Source organism: Akebia trifoliata, chromosome 5 (genome assembly GCF_017979445.1).
Source record: "Akebia trifoliata isolate Shusen 1 chromosome 5, ASM1797944v1, whole genome shotgun sequence".
Lineage (NCBI taxonomy): Eukaryota > Viridiplantae > Streptophyta > Magnoliopsida > Ranunculales > Lardizabalaceae > Akebia > Akebia trifoliata.
The window spans coordinates 2,234,525-2,258,787 of NC_141379.1; the positions used below are offsets into that span (position 1 = coordinate 2,234,525).

The following is a 24,263-nucleotide window of genomic DNA, read 5'->3' on the forward strand; positions in this document are numbered from 1 at the left end:
AATTAACTTTTCTCAATTTATCATTTATTAAAAAAAATTCTATAACTTTATAAAAACATTTTTTTATTATTAATTTTATATTTTCTAATTTTTTTTTCACTCATCTATCCTAACATCTTTATCTTTACCATATTTAATTTATTAATATAATGTGAACCAACTTTCAACTCCACACAGCTTTTTAATACCGAAAGTAGCTCTAACTGATTAATTGCCACAGAATAAGAAATTAACCTTTATAGCACAAGCCTCTTAATACGGAAAGTGCTCTAATTGATTTAGAGAGTTGCTATTTCCACACCAATTTTTTACTAATTCCACACCAATTGTATAGAATTCTTAGGTAATTTATATAAGAATTGGTGCGGCATTAGTAAAAAATTGATGCGGCATGAAAATTTTAAAATTGAATTTCCAGTGGCACGTGTGCCATGTGCCAGATATTTCACCGGTAATAAATCGTTATAACGAGACAAATATTTCACACCACTAACAGACTAGCCGTTACACAACCGTTCTAGTTTTCTTGGGGATGTGTCATCTACCATGCATGCACATCATCATCATCAATAATCCAAATAAACAAAAAAAACAATTTTTTTTATTACACGTGGGAATGAAATAAAATCAAGACCGTTGAATTTTCCTCTTTTTTCGAAAAACCAATTCTGTATCCAAGCCGAATCCATCAACGCTCCTGATATGAACCACCTCTGAATCTCTAAACATCTCTACCAACGGTTCCACATTATAGAGATCATTTGCCGAATACTTATCAGACCGTCTAGATAACGCCACGTGTAACACACATATCCCACCAGGTGTCAACGTCCGCTCTATCTCCTCTACAAACTTAGACGGATACAAAGCATGATCAAACACGTTAGAGAATTCGAAGTCAAAAGTCTCATTATCGAACGGTTGATTATGAAAGTCTCCCTTCAACACTAACGGAGGGTACGGAACCAAATCGATTCCAACTGAGTCAGACACTCCAACTCGTCTCAACGCGGCAACTTCTTGTCCGACTCGGGCACCAATGCAGAGCGCTTTAGAATCGTTGGTGAGGAGGTTTTTATGTTTCAGATCTTCGAAGAAGTTTGCAAAGACGTCGATCTTACGGTCCCAGTCTCTTGTCGTCCAAATGTGTCTGAGTTTTGGATTTAGGGTTTTGTCGAGCTGACGTTGTATGTAGGCGTCGTAGGAAGTGAAACCGGGACGGATTCGGATGCCCTTACCGTTACTGTTAGGGAGTGGTTTAAAGGGAGGTGGAGAGGTGGTTTTCTGATGGTGGGGTTGGAGAGAGAGGAGGAGAAAGATGAAGAAGAGAGAGATGGAGAGGGAGATAGAGAGAAGTAAGGATTTGAGGATAAGTGGTATTGTTTGGGTGGTTTTCATGACTTTATGAGGAGAAATTGTGGTGGGTTTGAAAATTTACGTGGTTCGAAGGTGGTTTTGTGTGGTTGTTAAATGGTTTTAGTGTGGGGAAAGGTGGTTTTTAGAATCCGGGTTTGCAGGAATTTTTTTGTAGGATGAGTGGAGACTGGAAACGAAGCTCTTTTATCGTGACTCGTGAGTTGTTTGTTACTTAACGTACGCTGAGAATTCTAAAATGCGCACGAAGGAGAAGGATTCGTTTAGAAAAATATTTCTAAGGAAACAATTTCGAACCAAAGGAATTTTCAGCATGTCGTTTGACAGCATTTGGTTTGTCCGAATTTGATTGTACATTTAAACCACATAAAACTATCATTTTTATTAGAGACAGTCTAGCCTGACTAACTTAGTAAGATTTCAAATCTTACTAAGGGTCGTGAGCTCACAAGTTAGGATCTAAAACATGATCCAATGCAACATAGCATAAAGGACGAAATTCTAAGAATTTTGAAAAAAAAAATAATAATATTTTCCACGGTTGAATTTTAGTTTTACATTTGGGAGTTTGGTAGCCGTAGTTTACATCACCTTGAATCTTTTATTTTCTTTTAGTATAGGAGTTTTTCCATTAAATCTAGAAAGTGATTGTGTTGGATTGCTAATGTTGTAATCCATGTGGGCCCAACGACCCTTAGTAAGGAAAGTTTTTTTGTTTTTATTAAAAAAAAAATATGGCTAGATAACTGAGAGAACTTTTATTAAGATCGAGCAACTCCAACTGGGTGCTTCAAATTGGCATTTTCTTCATTTTGTAGTCTTTCAATCACTTTTGAACTCCAATGGGTCTCATCTTCAAATCATTATTCAAACTTCTAAAATTGAAATTTTTGAGAAAAAAAAAGGACATAATAGGTATTCTGAAAAAGGTGAACAGTGATAGAGATCGATCTTTAAATCTTCTTTCTCTTTTATATTTGAATATATGAACAGTGATATAGAGGAATTTTTTTGGAGTTTGGTTTAGGGTTCTTCCATCTCTAAATATAAAGATTTGAAGACGGCTGGAGTTGCTCTAAGAGGACTACAAGATCTGTGCTAATTCTCTCGTGATTTCATATAAATTTTACGTGCTCTTAACAAAAGTTGGTGTGATAATAAAACTTCTAGCCAGTAAAATTTCAAAATTCATTCAAGAGAGGAACTAAGATGGCTTACTACTAACTTCTATTCTTTTGAACTTAGAAATATAATGTGTACTTTTGTCTCTCCACGGTGTGCCAATGACCAATTGAGATTTTTAGGGGACTTGGTCTTGCATTTATTTTGTCTATATATATTTTTTTCTCTCTCAAGACTTCGTGCTTGATCGGTTGATAAGGATGCATTATCTTGATTTATTTTCTCTAGAATTTGATTTAATTTTCATTGGAGTTCAATGTTGGAACGGGAGAGGCTTTACTTTTCTTTCCGTAGAATGGCTTGTGTGCTTGGTCTTCTATCAAGATGGGGTATACATTTAGTTAAGGAGGCTTTGTCATTTCTAGGACTTGTGTATTTGATCTTCTCGAGAAAGAGATCTGAAGTCTAATCTATATTTAAAGGGTTTGCGAGCTCAATCATAAATCGATAAGTGTGATTAGATTTGTGAATCCAATTACCTAGTTTAAAACACTTGGACATATTCAAACTACATGTTTTATCCACTGGAACTCATGTCCAATAGGTGGGAGGCCCATTCCCAAATTACTAGTTAAGCTTCAATTGGTTGTGGAGCTTGTTTAAGAAAAAAAATTTCTTATAATTTATAAGATATATAAAACATTTATCTAAATTTTTACAACTTTTTTATACCTTCTTGGCAAATTATTTTCCCAGGCTGAGAGCAGAAAAAATATTATGTACGCTTCTATACATATGGACTGATGATTCGATTAGCAAACTATTTACAAGGAAAATATTTGAGGATTTTCTCCGTAATCAAATGTAGGCCAAAAAATGGATTTTCTATGTAAATGAATTTTCACATAATATTCTTTGCAATCAAACATGTCCTAATTGTCTTTTTAGTTATATTTTTATATTTTTCAAAGTATTTTTCTTCAAGCAACAAGTTTTAAACATAGTGCTTTAAATCTCATTTTGGTCACACTTTCCTTGAAATAATATTGAACGGTTCAAAATTATCTGACTCGCCCGACCTGATTCAATTAATTCGATCTGTTCAGATCCCGATATGAGTTTAGTGAAAGCAAAATGATTAGGATAAGATTTTAACTAGTAGTTTCTGAGTCGGATTTGGATTCGGATATGGATATGGATAGCCAAGAGAAGAGGAAAGACCATACCTCATAGATGTAGAAATTTGAATTTATTGAGATTCTTGGATGAATATTACAAAAGTCCCAATAGGGTATTTATAGGCATTACATCAACCAAGATATATGAAAACTACCTAATATAAATATTCTAGAATATCCTAATTGATATATTCTAAATATCAATATATATTCTAGAATATCTTTCGTCACAACCTTCCATTTGGGTAAGATACACTAACAATGATATAATGTATCTCATGCATTTTAATACAGTGCATCTTATTCTCTAATATCCTCCCACAATTGCATGGTCCTTTGAAAAAAGAATATGCAATTGGTTTTGTTGAATAATTGCTTGATCTCAATAATGGATATGTTTATTGATCGTCGAAGTGCCAATCGTGCTTGCTGGAGGTCACCGTCTGTCTATGAAGTCCATCACTGTCGCATCCCGCTCGTTTTGAGTCTGTCGGAGCCGGTGGCTTATTAGACCAAATCTGTCATGATCTCTCCCAGAAGCATAAAAAGTAGGATTGTGCCATTTAAATGAAAAAACTCTCGTTGGAGAGATTTTATATAGGAAAAAAAAATGAGATCATGTAACATGAATGTGTGAAATTGGGAGATTTGTAGAGATATAGAAGGAGTTGTGATTTTTATTGGAAAAACAAAAAACCTAGAATAATAGAAAAGAAGAGAATAAAAGATATCTAGATCCGAAACATAGAGAAAGACGGTATTTTTATTGAAAAAAATACTAATAACATAACAAAATGATTAAGGTTCGGCGATGGCAATGGCGCCATCGCCGAAGAATGACACACCAAGATCGATGTGCTCAGTGGAGCTTGAGCTCTGATACCATGTATAAATTTGAATTTATTGAGATTCTTGGATGAATATTATAAAAGTCCCAATAAGGTATTTATAGGCATTACATCAACCAAGATATATGAAAACTACCTAATATAAATATTCTAGAATATCCTAATTGATATATTCTAAATATCAATATATATTCTAGAATATCTTTCGTCACAACCTTTCATTTGGGTAAGATACACTAACAATGATATAATGTATCTCATGCATTTTAATACAGTGCATCTTATTCTCTAATAATAGAATCATTGAAAAGTTTATGACTCTTAAATTTAAAGAGTTTCACCTTTATAAATCGTCCTTTTTTCTTTTATTCTAGAGATCATGAATGAGAGAAAACAGTATCTATAAGATCAAATTATCAGCGATTTTAATGGTTTAACTGCAACCAATCAAAATATTGATCTTATATCTGCACAAAATCTTGGTTGCCCAAAGCTAGAGAAGGTGCAGAGCAAGGAAACAGAGCTAAGAAAAGGTTCTCTTGCCAGCCAATTTTAATTGAATTATTTTAGAAAACTGGGACAAGAAAGAGAGATTCTGAAGCAAGAGAGACACCCCCAAAGCACAAAATTCCTGAAACTAGGCAATTAACTAACATAATCCCCAAGATCCATCCTCTCATTGGTTCTTCCTCTCAAATTGAACAAATCAAGTTCTTGCTCTAATATCCAATTAGTGCTCAAAATACAACCAGAAAAAAAGGAAAAAAAAAAAAAAAAGACTTGGATATAGAAAATATAATACCATATACATATATAGTCACCTTGGGCTATGAGATACATGAATCCTAGCCATTACAACCCATTAGATGCCCATCTAAGTAATAATCATCCAACAACAAAAGATATTAAAAAAAAAGTTGAACATCATCCGCAAGAGGAGGTGTAATTAACAATATTTATTCCACCCAAACCCACTAAAATCCTTGTTACTAAGTCTTCATCCTATTAATCTGGTTCAAAGCGGGTTGAAGAATGTTGTAGAGGACCCAAAGAATAGCTGGGGCCACAACAAATAACAAAAGCAATCCTCTGCTATCATTCGATGAGGCATCGGCAATCATTGTAATTTCACTTGCAGATGCACTAGGCGTATTAATCAAGCTCGACGCAGCCAACCCACCGAGCCCAAGTCCAACGACAATCCCTTCCAAGCTCCTCATTCGGTTAATTTGGTTAAGAGCTGGTTGAAGGATGTTGTAAAGAACCCAAAGTATAGCTGGAACTAAGGGTAGTAGAAGTGCAAGGCCTCGGTTGTCACCTTCGGCGATGTCTGCGATTTGCTGAACTGCATAGGCCGGATCACAAGAACCCAATGTGGAAAAGATGGCACCAGCGATGGCGGTTCCAGTTAGAGAAGAAGATAAGTTTGAATTCGCAATGGGTTTGGAGGTGATGAGGCCTTTGGGGAGGTTTTGGAGGGAAAGGAGGGAGATTGGTTTGAAGGTTGGCTTAGTAGAATTGAATTTGTTGGTTGAGTTGATACTCAAACACTTGGAATTGAGCATGGCCATTGTGGATATGGTTGCTGCCATTGATGATGTTGTTGTTGGTGGTGTTTGTTATTTTCCTTAACACTATGGGCAGTGGAGAGGTTCAATGAGGGAGAGAAGAGAACTCAAAGGAGATTTTTGAGCTTAGAAAGATGATTGTGATGGAAACTTGGAATGTAGATTAGAGGCCAAAGTCAGGCAATGGTGTCCAATGGAATTATTTTTTCTAGATTCTTCTCTTATCCAAAGAGTGAAATGGTTTGATAAGGGCCTCATATTCCCCACACCTTATCACTTTGCTACCACAAATAAAGTTGAAGGAATTATCAATGATAGAAAGGAAGTTCTGGGGACCCATTATGTTACATGGATCCTAGCCCATGAAAATTGCAAATCTGATCAATCCATTCATGGTTTAAGATGGGTCCCATGTATCAACCATCCGAGCTTCTACACCAAAAAAATCTTTTTATTCTTTTTCGTTGCTTAATTAGGTATCCTTAATCCTTAACCTAGATGTTAAATCTGCACACTCTACACGATTTTTATTTATCTTTTACTTTTTAAGAAAATATCTTAAACCATCCATCAAATTCAAAGTCGGAATACGTAAAATCTAATTTTCTAGATCTTGCCAAATTATGTAGAAAATATATACCAATTCTTGGGAAATATTGAGAAAATCATAATTTATAGAAAACATACAGTATACAGACCATTAATTTTATTAAAAATATAAACTTCGCTGAAATCTGCTATAAAAAAAAATAAATCCCATATTTTTGTGTTATGAAACTTATCAACCAAGGTCCCCAGAGAAAAGCCTTTAGAATCAATAAAAAAAAAAGGTACCAGTAAATAACCTTAAAAACCTCGTTATTTGAAAATGTGTTGTAGAGAAAACGACTCAATTAGAGGATCAGATGTAGAACAAGGGATGGACTTTAAAATTCTTGACTTGATTGCCTATAGAAATAACAAAATCGAGCGTGGGTTGGGTTGGGTTGGGTTGACGAGAGCACAAGAGCCCCAAGCTCAGAAATATCCACTGTTAAATGGTGTTTCACAGCAGCTTCCTTTCAAAGGGTGCGAAAGTTCAAAATCTTATTAAATACCATATTTTCGTTGGGAGGAGGAAAGCATATGGATGTATCTTGACCAAAATGTATTAATACATTCCAACGTTTGCCCCCTAGGCCTCACACGTTAACAACCCTTGAAACATACATGTATTTTGTTTGATCAAAACTTTAGTAGTGCTCGACGACTCCACTTGAGATCCTCTCTCGATTAAACTTTCACTTGTCCCATATATTCTGGACGGGGATTCCATTATTTTGTTTGGGAAGGGAGCATGTACGACAGTGTGTGACATCCCTCCTAACAGAAGGGCAAATTTGGTACTGTCTCCCGGGAAAACATCCTTATAATAATACTAATAATTAAGAATATTTATAAAAAGAGTAAAACATTTGTTATAATCAGAAAAGAACAATTCATCTAGAAAACTCCAACCTGCAAATAATAACCAGTATTACTTAAATGGATGCACAAGTCGATTAAAGCAACTCTCTAAGTAAATGGAATCATCAAAAGACCAACCAACCTTTGTACATGAGTTAGGATTTAGAAAAAAAGCTCCTCCATCAAATAACACCAAGAAAACATCATCACCTGCAGAGTAAACCAGTGCCCCCCCATTTCGATCTACCTCCAAAGCGTACAAACCGAAAAAGTTATAACAGTACAAAAGAGGTAACAAGGCAACAACATACAAGGGAGAAACAAACAAAATGCATGTTTCTCAAGCAAGCAACGGAAGGGGATGGTCAAGCATGAGCATCCATACCAGATAAAGCAAAGGACGACAGTAACCATCCATTCTTCTTGGCATGATCAACATAAAACCCAAACTTCGCCTCTGCGTTAGGAATGTCGAGGGCTAGGTCTTCAATCCCATCTCTGATCCTAGCGAATCCCTTGGTCATCTGGTTGATGGTAATCAGTCCTTCCCCAAAGCACTCTTGCAGCAGATCCAACATCCTATCATTCTTTTTCTCCATTGCCATAACCAATGCCTTCTTCACCACCTCGTGGTTGAAGAAGGGCATCCCAAGATCACGTATGCACTGGCAAGCTTCAGCCACCACGCCCCCGCTCTCATACTCCTCCAATAGCTTTGTTATCTTGTCTTTAGCATCCTCCACAGCCCAACCAGTTCCACCTCCCCAGCATCTGAGGATTCTCTCACCTGCGTGACGGGCAGCAATTAGTGAGCGAGCCATGTGGACAGTCTCTGTCCCACTGCAATTTGGCTGCAGTTTACTGCTGATCTCCTCCAGATTTAAAGGAACCAGGACATCATCAATCACTGCTCTGGCCAGGAAGAGAGCAAGCTCATTCGAGGCATCCAAAATATCAAGTGCAGTATCCTCAGCAGACTCCAGAAGCATGACAAACCCGTTGACAATGTCTTCAGTTGAGAATATTTCAGTATGAAGTGCAGATAGCAGAACAGATGCCATCTCCTTCTCTCTGTTTTTCCTATCCATTGCGAGGGTTATCAGCTTCTTGAGAAAGACAGGGTTGAACTCTGGAGCAGCGAGATCTTCAAGACTCCTAATGAGTTCGGGTATGTCGTCCGAGAGGAAATATTCGTGAATGATTGTCACGGCCTCTTCCTTGAATCTCTTCACGGTTTTGTCATCTTCCTCTCGAAATTCTCCATCTTCAGCAGAGGATTTGAGAAATGAAGCATCCAACCACCCCTCAGAGATTGCCTTGGGAACCAGAGACTGGAACAAGGATTTTGCAGATGGGATGTCAAGAGAGAGGTCATCAAGGCTCTCAGCTAACCGGCCAAACCCTTTCGCCATCTGACTACTACTTATCAGGCCTTCTTCCGCTGCTTCTTTCAATAGTTTCAATATGAGTGGATCCCCCGTTTGGATTTCCATGGCAAGGACCAGAGCCTTCTTCACCACCTCATGGTGGAAGAATGAGACCCCCAGTTCCCTTATGCAACGACAGGCCTCTGTTGTATCTCCACTCTCAACAAACTCCCTCAACAAGTCTGCAATTTTTTTCTTAACCTCCTCGACGGTGATGTGGGTGCTACCACCCCATCGTTTCTCAACAAGTTCTGCGTGATGGGGAGCTGAAAGGTAACTCTTCTCAGCAGTTTGTAAAACCTGATATCCTTTGGAGGATTCTGATAGTGTTTTCTTTGCTCTGTTAAGGAATGCCGGGGGAAGGATGTCATCAACCACAGCACGTGCGACGAACAGAGCCAGGATATCAACAGCATTGAGTATGTCAAGTGCCAGGTCATCAGCGGCTTCAAGAAGCATGATAAATCCTTGGCTAATCTGAGTTGAGCTGATAACATCAGCATAGAGAGCTGATAGCAAAACTGAAGCCATTTCCTTCTCTTTGTCGTGCCTGTCCATGGCCATGGACACCAGCCTCTTTACAAAATAAGGATGATACTCACTTGAACCAAGATCTCTGAGGTCAGAAGCTGCCAATTCCACATCACCAGTGCTGAAGTATTCCTCTATTAGGGAAACAACAGATTTCTTATAATCATCCAAGGGATCAGAAATGGTAGATCCTACAAGCTGATACGGTTCCTGGGGGTTCAGCAGGGAGAAGTGATGAGTATTATAAAAGCAAATAATTATTAGAGGAAGAACAATACTGACCATTATTTGCACTTAAAGAAACTTGCAACTTCACTCTAGTGCAGGAATAGCCCAAACTAAGATCTTTAATAGGATCTCTGAGTGAGAATGGCTCACCAACCTCTTCAGAACATGCATATAAATTACATGGAGAACCTGAAAATAAGAGAGATTAACTACCTCGCCACTGTCGTAGTTTGGATCATTCCGATCGACACGTGAATCGCCATCAGTGTCAAGTAGTTTACCCCATGTGCCTTTGCCACCAGCACCATCTGTTATCATTGATCAGAATAAACAGCGGGACTAAAAGAGATTAGAAAAGATCATGACAAGCCAAGAATAAAAAAAAAAAAAAAAAAAAAAAAAAAGGAAGAAAAGTAACTGTACAACTTCCACTAAAAATTCCAACAAGAACAGCATTATAATTCACTGATCAAGTAATTCAGCAAAAACTAACAGCAGGTGCAAATTTTCCAGCTTTATCCCATGCCTTTCAATTTATACTGTTGAGAATTTCAGATGTTTTTTTCAAAATAGTTGCTTCACTATCTCCCAGATACTATAACCCTTACTTCCTTTGGCTTAATAGAAAAATGTCCAACAACAATGCCTAATGGCTACCATTGGGTTAATTAGATAGGTTATGTTCATAAGAACTAGCTTAAATTTAAAGCCATCTACACAAACAATGTTCCAAGAATCCATCTATAAAATTTTAACAAATTCATTTATATATGCCCGACTCTAGATAACACATAAAGCATCAAAAATGAAAAAAATAGAGAATTCAATCGTAAGCTTCATTATACACCAAACTGAGTTCTGACAATACACATCCCAAAAGTTCATGATGGATAACAATTTCTGAATTACAACAATAAAGGTATCAGCATGTCTAATAGATCCAGAGTTCAGGCACAATGAATATATATTAAATTCTGAACACCACAAAGCAAAGGAATAGCTTTCATAAATGCATGACGTGTTCTCTTCATGTACTATGACAAATAGCAAAAATAAGGGACCAAAAACTGCGACTTAAGTCATTACCAATTATGGAAATTAAGGCCTAATATGTCCATCTTAACTAAGTTGTGCCAACTTCACTAGAGACATGGATAGGTCCGACACCCAATGGATCGAAGTATCTCTTGCATTCATAAAAGACACCAGTGCACTCTCTAGACAAAGGGAGCTCATACATCATAATCTTCTATGCTAAGAACAGTATTATGGATGTGTTCTTCTTTGCTCTCGAACACACTGGTTTCCTTTTTTACCCTAATTCCCCAGTAAACATTAAAGAGGGAGGATTTTCCAAAACAGCAGCCCTCTTGAAGAAATCAGAGTGAGAATGTAAAGAGGAACAACGAAGTAAAAAAAAAAAAAATGATTAGCAAAACGACCCCAATATGATCTGAGTTCATATTTTAAGATTCTTGACTCCAAAACCACACCAAATTTTGGGTACACAAATAGTTCCCCAATATATTAGATAATATGTACAAGAAACGTCTTGATCATGCCACAAAAGGTCATTACAATAATTTCCCAATCTCTTCATTGATGAAAGTGACAGTATAACGGGACTAAACAACGTAAATGGGCAGGATGGATGAAGAATTTTAACTAATATCAATTTACCCCTTTGATAGACATGTCAGTTTCCAAGATACCAGCCTTCACCCAAATCGCTTAAGACATGTAATGATTTTCCCAAGCCAATTTATTTTTCAACTGAGGTGTATTTTTGGGGGGACAAAAAAATTCATTGCATCTGGACAGCACACATCATCCAAAGACGATAGATACACTAGAGATATTTAGTAACCAAAAGCAACCCAGATCTTGACATAAGAATATTATGCAGGCCAACCCGGGCCCCAAAGAAAAAACAACTGTTTTAGTTGTGCTAAAACTCACCTGATATAGTGATCTTGACCATATGATCCAATTTATTCAATATATGTATCTTTTCCTTAACTATTAGTATACGTTGGCCCATTTATGATATATCGTAGAAATGTTCATTTATTTTGGTTGAAAATGATAGGGAGAATGGTTAGCGTACAAGGCAGTGTTTTAAAAAATTTACACCTCAAGGCATGTGGCGTATGCCTCAAGGCAAGGTGTAGGCTTCATGCCTTGAGGCTTAAGCCTCATCAAACATGAGTAAGGCTTACATCTTAGAGGCATGAGGCGTACGCCTCATGTGTCACGCCTCAATAGGTTCGGCAGGACGCAATATAATTGGTAAAAAAATCAATTTTTTATTTTATTTTATTTTATTTTCTTTCTTTGGTTTACACAAATACCCCCAATGCCTCTTATTTACATAACCCTACTAAATAGAAGTATTTTTTGTCTTTTAAACTTAGATTATCAACATATCTCTCAAAATCTCTCTTTGAAACCCTAAAATCTCCCTACATCAAGTTTTCTTCCTAGAGGATCCAATACTCATCCGAATCTGTCAAAATCTGTCAGTTCCTACTATTTTCTTACAAATATTGTGATAATATAGAACGAAAAAATCAAGGATTTTCTGAGATTTTGAGATATGTGATTTTTCTATGTACATTTTTGAACTTTTTACCTATTGCATTTGATAGATGAAGAGGATTATGAAGACGTAGAGACAAATTAAGAAGATGATAGAGGAATACGATATCACGATGATTCTTTGGAAGACCCTACTAGTAAAAGATGATGGAGATAATTTTTAGTTGTTTTAATTCTTCTCTAGTTTATAATAGGGTCTAAAACTTCACTCATTTGCCTAGATTAGTTGTTTATTTGATGTTTGATACTCTATGAGTGATGATACATCGCTATTTTGCTACTATATTACATTGCTACTTCCCTACATTTTTCATGTATAATTTTAATTTGATGCTTGAAGATTGTTTACTTATTTTTATATGTTTTTTGAATTTATTATAATTTTTATATATTTTTTAGGATTTTTTAAAAGGAGTTTCTTTGAGGATTTTGCTGTTAGGTGAGATTTGGTTTGTAACTTAGAGGCACCATAAGAGGCTTTCCTCGCCTCTTTTTGATAAGTTTGTAATTTGGAGGTCATCTCATCCCCCTTTGTTTCTCATAAATAAAACAAAACTTTTAACTTATAAAAGGAAAAAAAAAAAACATGAGGAAAAAAAAGAAGATGAAAGCTTATTGATTCTTCTCTCCATTAGCCAATGATTTTTTAGATGATGAACCTAAGTAAGCATTTCCAATGCAATCAAGTTTTTGGGAGAAAGAGGCACCAAGGGACCAAGGTTCAAATGATTTCTTTTCTATATGTAGTGCTTTACTGATAAAAAGAACAATAAGAAGGAGACCAAGGAAGCCTACTAACAGTACAAACATAGAAAAAAGAAGTACATCCAACAAAACAATCGAGGCGAAAATGCCAAATCCCACTTAATTAAAGCAGGTCGTTAACCCGGTGTAATTGTTGTGAATACCTTCAATCGAGATGGGATTGGCATTATAAACATTTAGGGGGGGGGGGGGGGGGGGCAGGCTTGCCCATCCCCAAAAGGTTGAGAATTATATCAACAATTCTCTAGAAAAAGATTATGAAATTGGAATGGACTAAACTATAATATGGATGAACCCATGTGGGGATCTAGAGAAAAATCTAAACAAAAATAAACAAGAAGAATCTATATTGCAACTTCACTGCTTCACTAAACACGCATACTTTGTAAAATCTACCTTTTCAAGACCACCTTCCATATGGTCCTAGAGAACAACTTTACACAACACGTCAAGTAAAATAAGGGAAAAAAAAAGGAGCTCCACCTTCATATTTAAATCTATCAAAAAAAGAAAAGGAAAAAAAAAGAGAGATCATAATTTCACAATTGACACATACCCATTCAATCAAGGAACTATTCATTAAGCCAGTCACTCTTCAGCCAACCAAAACAGCAAATAAAACTTTAATCAAGCTAAACTACATGATTAAACCTTAAACGACTACTTTTCTCAAAGTTGCAACAAAGCATAAACAACTGCAAAATCAATAAAACCAGGTGGAAAAACAATTTCAAAGGAATTACTTTTATGAAGCGAGCAACACAGCGAGATTCTCAAGAGGGAGCGACACAAAGGATACAAATTTCATAAAACTAAAATTGCAATAAAAAGAGCACAGAATGATTAGCTCCCTTAACGAACTCTTGAAACTGCATCTACCTCTCAACCACCAATAGACTTAAATAATAAGAGAAAGAAACCATTTAAATGAAACATTAGATGACTGCAAGTGATTGCTACACGTTTGCACCAAAATTGGCCATCCTTTAACTAGACTGCAATACTTTGTGTAACTATCACATTATAAAAATCGCTCTCAAAAGTCACCACCTTCAACAAAGTGTAGTAAATTGGGTTCTTTTATTTTATTGGTTGTCAATTCACAATGTTTACAAGGTAATCTATATATATATAAAGAACATGTAATTTAACCCAAAATTTAAAAATAATAATAAATAAATAAAATTGGACATTATGAATCCATTTGGAGAGATTCCACTTTAATCATCTTAAGGTCCTCTCCAACAAGATCTAATAATATCCTGAAGATCATGATAAAATATCAAAAAAGAGCAGTTACTCAGACAAAATAAGTTGAGTAGAATGAAATGATTCAGGCATGTACAACAAGGACCAATGATGGCACCGATTTGTGCAAGTTGAATGCTCCAGAATGGTACCTAAAGGAAAATCGTATCTTTTGCGATGGTAGGTTGATAACCCTAATTTGTTAGGGGTATTTATAGTAGTTTTCTACAGGAGAAATCTTGTAATCTGTTTTGGCCATTTGATCATAGTGAAACCAGTGTGGATCTATGGACATACCTCAATCTTGAGGGAACCAAGTAAATCTATGTGTCATGCTTGCATTCTATCTCTTTTATTTATTTTCTTTGATTATTGCTTGGTCAGAGAAACACTCAAAATGTCCCAGATGAAAGTAGGAATATAAGAGATGAGAGGCTTTCAATAGAGTTGAATGGATAAATAAGATTTATGCCACCAATCCCAATAAAAAAGATAAGGTAAGATGATGATGATGACTGTTACCAATAAACACATACTGAAACTAAAATTTATATTTCTCTAACGAAACAATAATAGAATCTAAAGGTAAGTGCCACTCTGCAGCATAGAAATTTGCATATTCTTCTCAGGTCTATCAGAATAAGCAAACCATATAAATAAACTTACGTAGAACACAAGAAAATGCTGCAAAGAACCAACTCACCCTTCTTCACACGTACAAGCTTTCCAGAGTGTGACCGCCGCACATGTCTCACAGCAAATCCAACTGTCGGAGCCTTCCCACCTGTAGCAACTTTTATCTGATTCTCCATAAGCAATGGTTTTGGGGATTTCGGGGACGAAGAGAGTATTTCTGCATTCTGCGATGCGATTTTCAATACTTCTCTCTGTTCGTTCGTAAGAAACCCCTCGTTTGAAGCCATGGACAATCTAATTCCCTAATTTTTCCACAATTTTTTTAACAAAGTGTTTCAGAAAATTTATCACAAAACTTGCTAATAGAATCAATTTGTAGCAACGAAAAGTTATACCTCGAAAGTTATAAATAAATAAAAAATAATCGGCGCACTTTAACTGGATAAAACCTTCAATCTATAACACTAATCCACCATCAAAGTTCCAGAGATCTTCGCGAATGCTTCTTGGTCTTGGCCCGGATCTCGAGCCAAGACAGGAGAAGCTATCGGATCTCTGAATCCGAAGCAAAGAACAGTGAAGCAAGAGAACCAATAGAGAAGAAAGCGAGCAGATTTGTAGAAACCCTAGATTCTCGTAACACTAGATCCAAAAAAACACTATCGCTGAGAGAGAGACAGAGAGACGGTGAAACTGTTGGAAATGAAGAAAGAGAGAGTGGGCGGTGGCGAAGAGAAGGGTTTTTGTTTTTATAGGGAGGCTGCGGTTACGATTACACGTCATCGAGCTATGAGTTTCGAGTATATCTCTTCGTGCATCCACGTGGCTTTCGCCTAAAATGAGATGGTTGCCTATCTTTTGCCCCCACTCGGGTGGAAGTTAGGGTTTCGATCCGTTTTATCACTTTTACCAAAATACCCCTACCTAAAAGTTGTTTATGGTCAATCCGTTCGTCTAAACGTCGAGGCTACTTTCGTCCATTACACAAGTCGGGCCCTCAGCTTTCTCGGCCTATCCATGGAATTTATAGTTGGGAAAATTACTTAAAAGGACCCTTATGGAGGAGAATTTTTTAATTAATCTCCAAATTTTACGACTTCTTTTAATAATCCATTTAATAAAAAATTTCTGTCTAATAATCCCTCAACCCCACTACACACATCTTTTACTATTGAAATGTCAAGACTGCCTTTACCATTGGAACTTATCATTTTTGTATAAAAAAATTAGATTTACGATATCGTAGTCAAATTTCAAAGACTCCATTATGATAGAAAGGATTTGAAAAAAAATAAGAAATCATTTTTAAGCATTTTGAAAATGTATATAAAGAATTAGGATTTTCTTCAAATTTTTTATTTCATTTTTGGATAAAAATCTATTATGGTTCTTTTGATTTGAAATCATTTGCACCAATTGTTATGTCAAGTTTTTAGTCGATCATTCCATGTATTTTAGTCAAAAAACGAGTGAGTTTTACCATTATCAAGCTCACCACTTTTTATTTTTGGGTTTAATGTTTTTATTACTGAGTTTGTCATTTTTTTTAAAACTGTCGAATTCAACTATAAAAAGTGTTGAGCTCAACAAGAAAATGTTGAACTCAATAATACATAAAATGTGGTGAGCTCAACACTGTGATTTATTTTATTTTTGAATCTTAGTCTTGTTCTTTATTTTTTTTAATCGTTGATGTAGATAAGAAAATACATATAGGTGTTTAAAATTAGAAATATGTCATTTTCATTCATCACTCACGATAAAAAAAATCATTGAAGAAAATAATTGAAATCATGGTTGAAAAATCTAAATATGTGTAGAAGATGAAAAAAAGGATAATTTAAATATTTTAGAAATATTATAACCTGAGATGAGGTTGTGGGGTTATTAAGAAAAGAATGTTTTACTTAATGAATTATCAAGTAATCGTCCAAAATTCATAGACTACTTAAAAAGAAATCCCTTTGTCAGGGACCTTTAAGTAATTTTTTCCTTTATATTTTGTAAATGTGTAGTTTATATCTTTTTTTCAAAAATGCTCTTGAATAATGAATTTTTTCTGTCATTTTTTTAATACTTAGTCAAGGAAAGTATATACATATTTAAAAAAAAAAAAAAAAAAAACCAAAACAACATTAATTTGTTAGTTATTATAATAAAAAAAATATTTTTTTTAATAAATTACTAAAAAATTTAAAACATTGAACCATCCAACTTTTTAGCCTCCCATCTTTTTTTAAGAAAACACATTCCTTACTAATTTAATGTCATTTTTAATCTTACTAAGGGTTGTTAAGCTTTAATGGATGAGTACATTGGCAATCCAACACAACATTCCTATAGATTTCATGGAAAAACATATTCAAAAAAAAAAAAAGGTATGGGCATGATCCATGGTTTTGAAAATGGACGGCTACCGTACTTCCATGGAGCTCCCAAATTTAAAACTATAATTTTAATTCTTATTTATCAAAGTTCATAAAATTTTATCCTCTACAACCCTGTGGCTTCGGATAGTGTTTTTGAATGTCACAAGGTGAGCTCAAAGATTTTTTTTGTAAGATTTGAAATCTCACTAAGTTAGTAAGATTAACCTTACTCACCTCCAGCATTTAACTTAAAACGTTGCAGTGTTCAGCAATTTTACAAAACGCTAGATAGTCCCCCACGTTTCAGATAGTTTTTGGTTAACTTTTTAATTTTTTTAATAATTAATAATAAAAAATTGATCCTTTTTTAAAATGAAAAACTTTGATTTCTCGAATAAAAGAATAATCCTCAGTTGCCATATTTTATCCAACTATATTTAAATGCAAAATCCTTTCAAAAAGTATCTTTAAAAAAAATATACTCTCATGTATTTAATTAGATTATACCTTAAAAAAAGGAAACTTGTGATTCGCAACAAATGAAAAGGTGGTAAAATTAAGGCTCTTGTGGATAATATTACAGAATTTTATTCATTTACGTTACGTAAGATGACAATAAATTAGAGTTAATGTTATTGATAGTGTAGTCATATTTGTTTTAGCTTTCATTCCTTCAAATAGGTACATGGTTTTAAAACTCAGTTTCGTGTCTCCTCTCGTCCATGCCAGATATTGAGTCGTCTCAGATGAGTTTTTTCGATATGTTTGAGATGTCTCGGTATTAAACCTCGTCCGAAAAAATGACTTGTTTGTTCATCTCATCCATGCCTGATATCGAGACGACTTGGGCATTACGTCTCGGTCTCAAACGAGTTTTGAAACCATGAATAAGTAGATAGTGAAAAGGAAAGATAAGATGGGAAAGGATTGTTATTTATCTTCTTAAGGTTAAGATCTCTTGTCACTCTTATCCTTTACTTCTTTGCCTTAATTTTTAATCTAAAATTTATTAACTTGTTCTATCGATTCATTCCATTTTCATTATGTTTCTCCTTTCCTTCTCAAAATCATGAATTTTGTTTCCTTAAACAAATCTATTACTACCGATACTTCCTTTATCAATTAAAGTAGGTGATAAAATATTAGAGTCGTGTTGGAGTAACATTGAAATATACATCGATCTTGATGAAAGCAACTATGGTTCTGACACACATCCACATAAGAAATGTCCCCCTCACAATGTACATTTTAATGTTACTTCAAGATTATCTAAAATATCATCCTTTGAATTAGGTTTTTTTAAGTGCCAAAGTTATTAAGTGAGACTCTCAAAGAGTTTTAGGGTGATTTAAACATGCCCCCTCTATGTTTTGTTGAATATTAGACATACCCCCTATGTTTTGAAATTGATGACATTCATCTTGATCTTAGTCTTCTAAATAGAGGGAAAAGACTCAAATGCCCTCATCTTCAACCTCTAGTCAAAAACTTATATTTTTCTTCTTATAATCAATCATTTTAAAGATCTCTAACCTCCATGGTATATCTACTAAACTTAATCTTCAATTCATCTTTTTCGACCTAGAATTAACCCTTTACATAAAACCCTTGATTTTCTATCCAAAATTCCAGCATTTTTAATTTTTCTAAAAATATTATTTATTTTTTCTTCCCTAAACAACTCATCTTCAAGCTCTTCGGCTTCTAGGTTAATTTTAATCTATTTAACCTTATTTTAATCCATCATTTTTTACATTGCCTTCTTTTGTAGAAAACCCAGAATTTTTCAATCCAAAATTCATCACTGTATACTTCATAAATAATTTTATCTTCCCTTAAGATTTGAAGATTGAAGACTTAAAGTAGATAAAATCTAGAAATAGTTTATGTGAGTTAAAAAAACTATCCAATGAAGTTGAAGATGATTGATTTTTAAAAGAAAAATCTGGATTTTTTTATCAGAGGTTGAAGATGAGGCGTCTTCAAGTCTTTTCCCCTTAGTCCATGCAGAAAACTGAGGTCAAGGGGTGCATGTTATCATTTTCGAAACATAAGGGGTATCTCTAATATTTAGCAAAACATAGGGGGAATGTCTAAATCACCCTAAGTTTTATGGTACAAAAATCCATTTAGATCAAAAGGAGTGGTCAACAATATATATTTATATGTACGCATGTAAGATACTACATTCCAACAAAGCTCTTTCTATAATAAAATATTTTTAATATTGATTTTTTTTTCCTTTTTTAATAAAATGTGTTATCCTCTGTTCTAGTAGAAGATGTAAGTTCAAAGTCATACATTGTCAAATCTTACAAGGTAAATTCTCATATATAAAAAACCTGATCAATTACATAAATGGACAGATTGATCTCCATCAATTTAATTTGAGATTTTTTTTTTTTCAACATGGGTTTGAGGTCATCCATGGGGAGGGCATTTCATGAAGCCCCTCATAGATGGGATTATTATCACCCCCATCAACTTATTTTGAACTTGTCGAAATGGGCAACCATGCAATACTTTTCATTCGTATAGAAATATGTTCTTGAAGATAAAGCAGTATGGGCATATTCAATTTACATTTATATAAGAGAGGAATGATACAATTAAGCTTTGGAAATACCATGAGTGTAATTCTCCCATTTCCTTCTTGTCGGCTCTGGTCCTACGGTGCGCCAATGCTTCTAACAAATGCCACACCAACGTTGAGAGTTATCGTGGTATCCTCGATAACATAACTATTGGGATGAAAGAGCAATCTCACACAAAATGAAAGACCTCGATAGGAGAAGCAAACACCTGAAATGCGTGTAGGTCACTATGCATCTTGTGTTACCTCAGGGAACCCTTCACACCTTCCCAACCAGTGATCATAGAAGCAAAAACTCATCCACGCCGAGAACTGAAAGGGTCACTAGGCCCGGATCGTTTTGTCTTGTTTTTCCAGAATTCATCTTTCTTGCCCCTCTTGGGTTTCCGCAATCCCATTCTACTGTTAATTATACCCAATATGGCACTCTTATCCTTTCTGTTCTTTGTTGAAGCTTTCTTTTCCAAAATTTCCCTCAACTTCTGATAGGATTTTGGATCTGGAAGTTGCCTGCTTTTCACCATCTGCTTGTGATAATAAAATGCCCTACTGAAATCACGAACACGGACATATGCATATATCATGGTGGAATATGTAATCGAATCGGGCTTTAGATTAAGAGTTAACATCTCTTTCAATAGCTGTGGCAATTTTGAGTGTTGCCCTCCTCGTGCATATGCATTCATCAGCATATTATATGTAATCACCGTCGCCTGATGGCCAATCTTCCCAAATTCAGAGACAACATCCCTCGCTTCAATATAGTGACCTTGTTTTGCAAACCCATCAAGGAGAATGTTGAATGTCACTCGTGTTCCTTCGATTTTATCATTGTTCATTGATTTCCAAACTTCCATCAGTGTTTTGGTATCACCGACACGCCTAAATGCATCAAGTAGTGCAGTGTAAGTTTCTATTGCAGGTCTTATGCCTTCCCTTTTCATGTTCTCGAAAGCAATATTTGCTTTCTCGTGCCAACCACCTATTGAATATGCATGGATGAGGGCAGTGTAAGAATGGGAAGTCGGTTTTATCCCAACTTTCTTCATCCTCAAAAAGGCATCCGCAGCTTTGTCGCTCATTGTCTTCTGCTTTCCGTAAGCACTTATAAGGCACGTATACGATTTGACATTTGGTTCCAGGCCCATGTCATGCATCTCTAAGAGCAGATCTTCAATGATCTCAGGCTGCATTCTTCTACTATATGCATCCATTAGAATGTTATAGGTGGCGGAGGTGGGTTTAAGTCCCTTCTCTTTCATCTCGACAAAGAGACCTTCGGCTTCTTCAATCTGGTTGGCTTTACCATAAGCATCCATCAAGGTGTTATATATAATGGCATTTGATGAGATCCCTTTTTTCTCCATTTCTGCTTGGATGATAAGTGCTTCATCTTTTAGCCCCTCATCACAGAAAGATTTTATAAGAGCACCCAATACTTCCGAACTCCATTTGACTCCTTTCCTGTTCATCCTCTCAAAGAACTCCCACGCATCTTTGGCACTGCGACCACTTTTCCTCATTATTGTTATCAGAATAGAACATGTCACATGATCTGGTTGGATGCTATTTGCTTCCATTGTTTCATACACAGTCCAAGCATCATCAAACCTGAAACGTGTGGCTACCCATTAAAAATGAAAACTAATTAAGTGTATATTTTGAACAGGCATTATATGATCACAGCTTGTGCTACTTTTTTTTTTTTGATAAGTGTAATATATTAATAAAAGGGGACAAAATACAAGGAGGCCGAGATGGCCTCTAAAAAGTAGCAGAACAAGGAAAATAAAAAAGTAAATGATCGCAAAAAGAGTTCTATCTAAAAACGAAGTCTTCAAAAGTGATCCCCGCAAAGTCTATGTTTTGTTTTGACCAAAGGTACAACAGGCCCATTATCTCCAGAAAACTGCCGTGAGAACTTCTGCTCTTACTATTGAAGACCCTGTTATTTCTCTCGGTCCATACCCCCCAAGCAATAGCTGATGGAAGCATCACCCAAAGGAATCTTTTTCTAGGGGAAAAGACATTAGTGTCCCACTCTGCTAATAACGAGGAGAACTTACGAGGAAAGACCCAATTAATTCGAAAAAGATTTAAGGAAAAAAGACCAAATAATATAAGAGTAAGAACAATGAATAAAAATATGATCAATAGATTCCTCATCCCTAATTAGATATCCAATAATTCAATTAGGATTTGATACAACCTTTTGGGTGTTATATTGACGTGTCTTTTATCTTAGCCGTTGGATTAGGTTTTAAGTCAATGATTTGGATAAGTTTCTTTTATTGGAACCATATAACTATAATGTTTCGGGATATTTATTTTAAAGAGTAGGGTTTTCTTCTTCTAGGTTTTGAGAGAGACGGGGAGAGGGGTCTACAAGGGTTCCAGGGATTGGTTCAGGATTAAAACCTTAAGTGGTTGTTTCTTGTATTGTTTTTCCTTTGATTTCATAGTGAAGAAAATTGGATCTATCTGTGGACGTAGGCATTGTTGTTGAACCACGTGAATCTTTATTTTCTTTGGTATCATCAAATTCACAACATTGGGTTCATCCTCCAATCCCTTTTCAAACCAATTGAACAAGAAATTGCGGAGACTAATTGCCCAAGGAAATATAATTTCAACACATCCATAAATTCAAAAAACTCTCAATGATCTTTTTAACAATCAAACAAACATATGCTTAATCTTAAATTACATGATAGCATTAATATAACTAAATAAAACCCATTGATCTAAGAATGAAGTAAAGCTAATATAACCAATCTTTTACCTCCCACGGAACGACAAGCCCGACATCGCTGAATTGTACACGCGAACGTCCCTGAATTGTTTCATGCTCGGCAAATTTCTAAACAAAACCATCAATTTCTCTCCAAAACCAGCCTTACCCAAGACCGTAAACATAACTGAATAAGCCCTAGGTGTGACGAGTGAGGGCTCATTCATCCCCATCCATTCGAAGAAATATAAACAACCCATAACGAGACCCTCCTCTCCCATTAAACTTAACATCTCAACACACTCAAGCTCACTAATTTTCCCAACATATGAACCCAAAACCTCTCCCAACGTCGAATTTTCAGGAACATTTCTCGCAATTTGAAGAATTTCTCCCAAAATGCCTTGTACATGACTTGAACTCGGAACCCCAGAATCAAATTGCTCATTTTCTTCAAAATATTCGTCTTTGAATTCTTCCGATTCAGTTCCAATGGAATCAATGTTTGTGAGACGCCACAAAGAGCGTCGATTCTCTTGTAGGAGGGTTCGACCTTCGTAGTCGGGGTCTTGAGTTTCAGTTGCAGAGCGAGACTTGAAGAATCTGAGAATTGGGTCTTCTGGGTCTTTCTCTACTTCTTGTTCCTCTTCATTGTCTTCTTCTTGGAGATGAGAGAGAAAAATAGGATTTTGAGATTCAGAGATGGAGTTTGGAGTTGCAGACGGAGAGAGACACAGTAGCGTTTTAGAAGATTGGAAGAGGCGAAGAGTTGAGAAGTGAGATAACGTAGAAGAGGAATTAGGGTTAGGGTTTGACGGAAAAAGGGGGAAAGATGGGAAGGCATGAATGAGGCAGAGCTGCTTAAGCGCCATTTTCTTTCACTCTGTAAGCTACTGTGTGTCTGTTGGATTAATTCAGGATAAAATTTATGTTTGAGATACCCCTGGGTTTATAAATTGATGATATACCCCTTGACTTCAATCTTCTCTAAGAGATTAATAAAAAAATAACTAAAATGCCATTCACTTCGAATTCTAGCCATCTAGCTAAAAATCCCTTGATTTTTCTCCAAAGCCCCATCATCTTCAACCTTATCAAGGTGTGAAGATAACAACATTTAGGTATGATATCAGACAGGACTCACATGGCTCAACTCTATTTTAAATGGGGTGGTAGGCCTCCATGGTTAACCTAAAACCATCACCTCTGATAGAGACACAATGTTCATTAGCTATGTTGGGAGGATGTTGTGGATGAAATTGGGGATTAGATTACAGTTTTCAATGTTTAGTATTCACGTCAAAACTGAAAAATTGAAGGGAAATTGCCCTAAATTTGTTTATACCCCAAGGTCATGATACCTAAGCAATCTGGACTATTGCTCACACTCCCCCTTCACATGTAACATGCCTCCCACATCTGTGACTACCCGTTCTAATACCATGTACAAGCCCATGGGACTACCTCATCCTCAAAAAATCAGTTTTTAAGATGAGGATTGCCCCAAGTATATACATATGCCAAAGTCATGATGCCCAAGGTCAAGGGGTTTGTCAATTCGAAAACATATGGGTATCTCAAATATTGATTAAAACTAGGTG

General features: G+C 35.6%; 4 protein-coding genes across 5 annotated transcripts; all 4 read right to left on the minus strand.

Annotated features, from left to right (window-relative positions):
• Nucleotides 1–518: 518 nt before the first annotated feature.
• On the minus strand, nt 519–1,698 carry LOC147400936 (uncharacterized). The gene has a single exon (XM_086441541.1). The coding sequence runs from the start codon at nt 1,396–1,398 to the stop codon at nt 628–630; it is 771 nt and encodes a 256-aa protein (XP_086297667.1). The 5' UTR covers nt 1,399–1,698; the 3' UTR covers nt 519–627.
• A 3,590-nt stretch (nt 1,699–5,288) lies between these two features.
• Nucleotides 5,289–6,286, minus strand: LOC147400937 (photosystem II reaction center proteins PsbY, chloroplastic-like). The gene has a single exon (XM_086442002.1). It carries the CDS (start codon nt 6,112–6,114, stop codon nt 5,512–5,514), a length of 603 nt encoding a protein of 200 aa, XP_086298128.1. The 5' UTR covers nt 6,115–6,286; the 3' UTR covers nt 5,289–5,511.
• A 1,359-nt stretch (nt 6,287–7,645) lies between these two features.
• On the minus strand, nt 7,646–15,700 carry LOC147400938 (MA3 DOMAIN-CONTAINING TRANSLATION REGULATORY FACTOR 1-like). 2 transcript variants are annotated; one of them, XM_086442000.1, is made up of 4 exons: nt 15,365–15,700; nt 15,037–15,271; nt 9,936–10,030; nt 7,646–9,704 (listed from the first exon to the last, which is right to left on the minus strand). In XM_086442000.1, the coding sequence occupies exons 2-4, from the start codon at nt 15,254–15,256 to the stop codon at nt 7,902–7,904; spliced, it is 2,118 nt and encodes a 705-aa protein (XP_086298126.1). In that variant the 5' UTR covers nt 15,257–15,271; nt 15,365–15,700; the 3' UTR covers nt 7,646–7,901. The 2 variants fall into 2 exon arrangements, with proteins under 2 accessions (XP_086298126.1, XP_086298127.1); XM_086442001.1 differs by lacking the exons at nt 9,936–10,030; nt 15,037–15,271; nt 15,365–15,700 and adding an exon at nt 9,777–9,922.
• Nucleotides 15,701–19,843: 4,143 nt separating this feature from the next.
• On the minus strand, nt 19,844–23,879 carry EMB1006 (Pentatricopeptide repeat (PPR) superfamily protein). The gene is made up of 2 exons (XM_086442008.1): nt 22,714–23,879; nt 19,844–21,542 (listed from the first exon to the last, which is right to left on the minus strand). The coding sequence occupies exons 1-2, from the start codon at nt 23,532–23,534 to the stop codon at nt 20,228–20,230; spliced, it is 2,136 nt and encodes a 711-aa protein (XP_086298134.1). The 5' UTR covers nt 23,535–23,879; the 3' UTR covers nt 19,844–20,227.
• Between the last annotated feature and the right edge of the window lie 384 nt (nt 23,880–24,263).

Coding starts and splice junctions, on each gene's coding strand:
- LOC147400936 (XM_086441541.1), bottom strand. CDS start 1,398: ATGAAAACCACCCAAACAATACCACTTATCCTCAAATCCTTACTTCTC.
- LOC147400937 (XM_086442002.1), bottom strand. CDS start 6,114: ATGGCAGCAACCATATCCACAATGGCCATGCTCAATTCCAAGTGTTTG.
- LOC147400938 (XM_086442000.1), bottom strand. CDS start 15,256: ATGGCTTCAAACGAGGGGTTTCTTACGAACGAACAGAGAGAAGTATTG. Junction 10,031..15,036: donor GCTTGTACGTGTGAAGAAGG/GTGAGTTGGTTC, acceptor CAATGATAACAG/ATGGTGCTGGTGGCAAAGGC. Junction 9,705..9,935: donor CAAACTACGACAGTGGCGAG/GTAGTTAATCTC, acceptor CTGAACCCCCAG/GAACCGTATCAGCTTGTAGG.
- EMB1006 (XM_086442008.1), bottom strand. CDS start 23,534: ATGGCGCTTAAGCAGCTCTGCCTCATTCATGCCTTCCCATCTTTCCCC. Junction 21,543..22,713: donor GGCTTGTCGTTCCGTGGGAG/GTAAAAGATTGG, acceptor CACACGTTTCAG/GTTTGATGATGCTTGGACTG.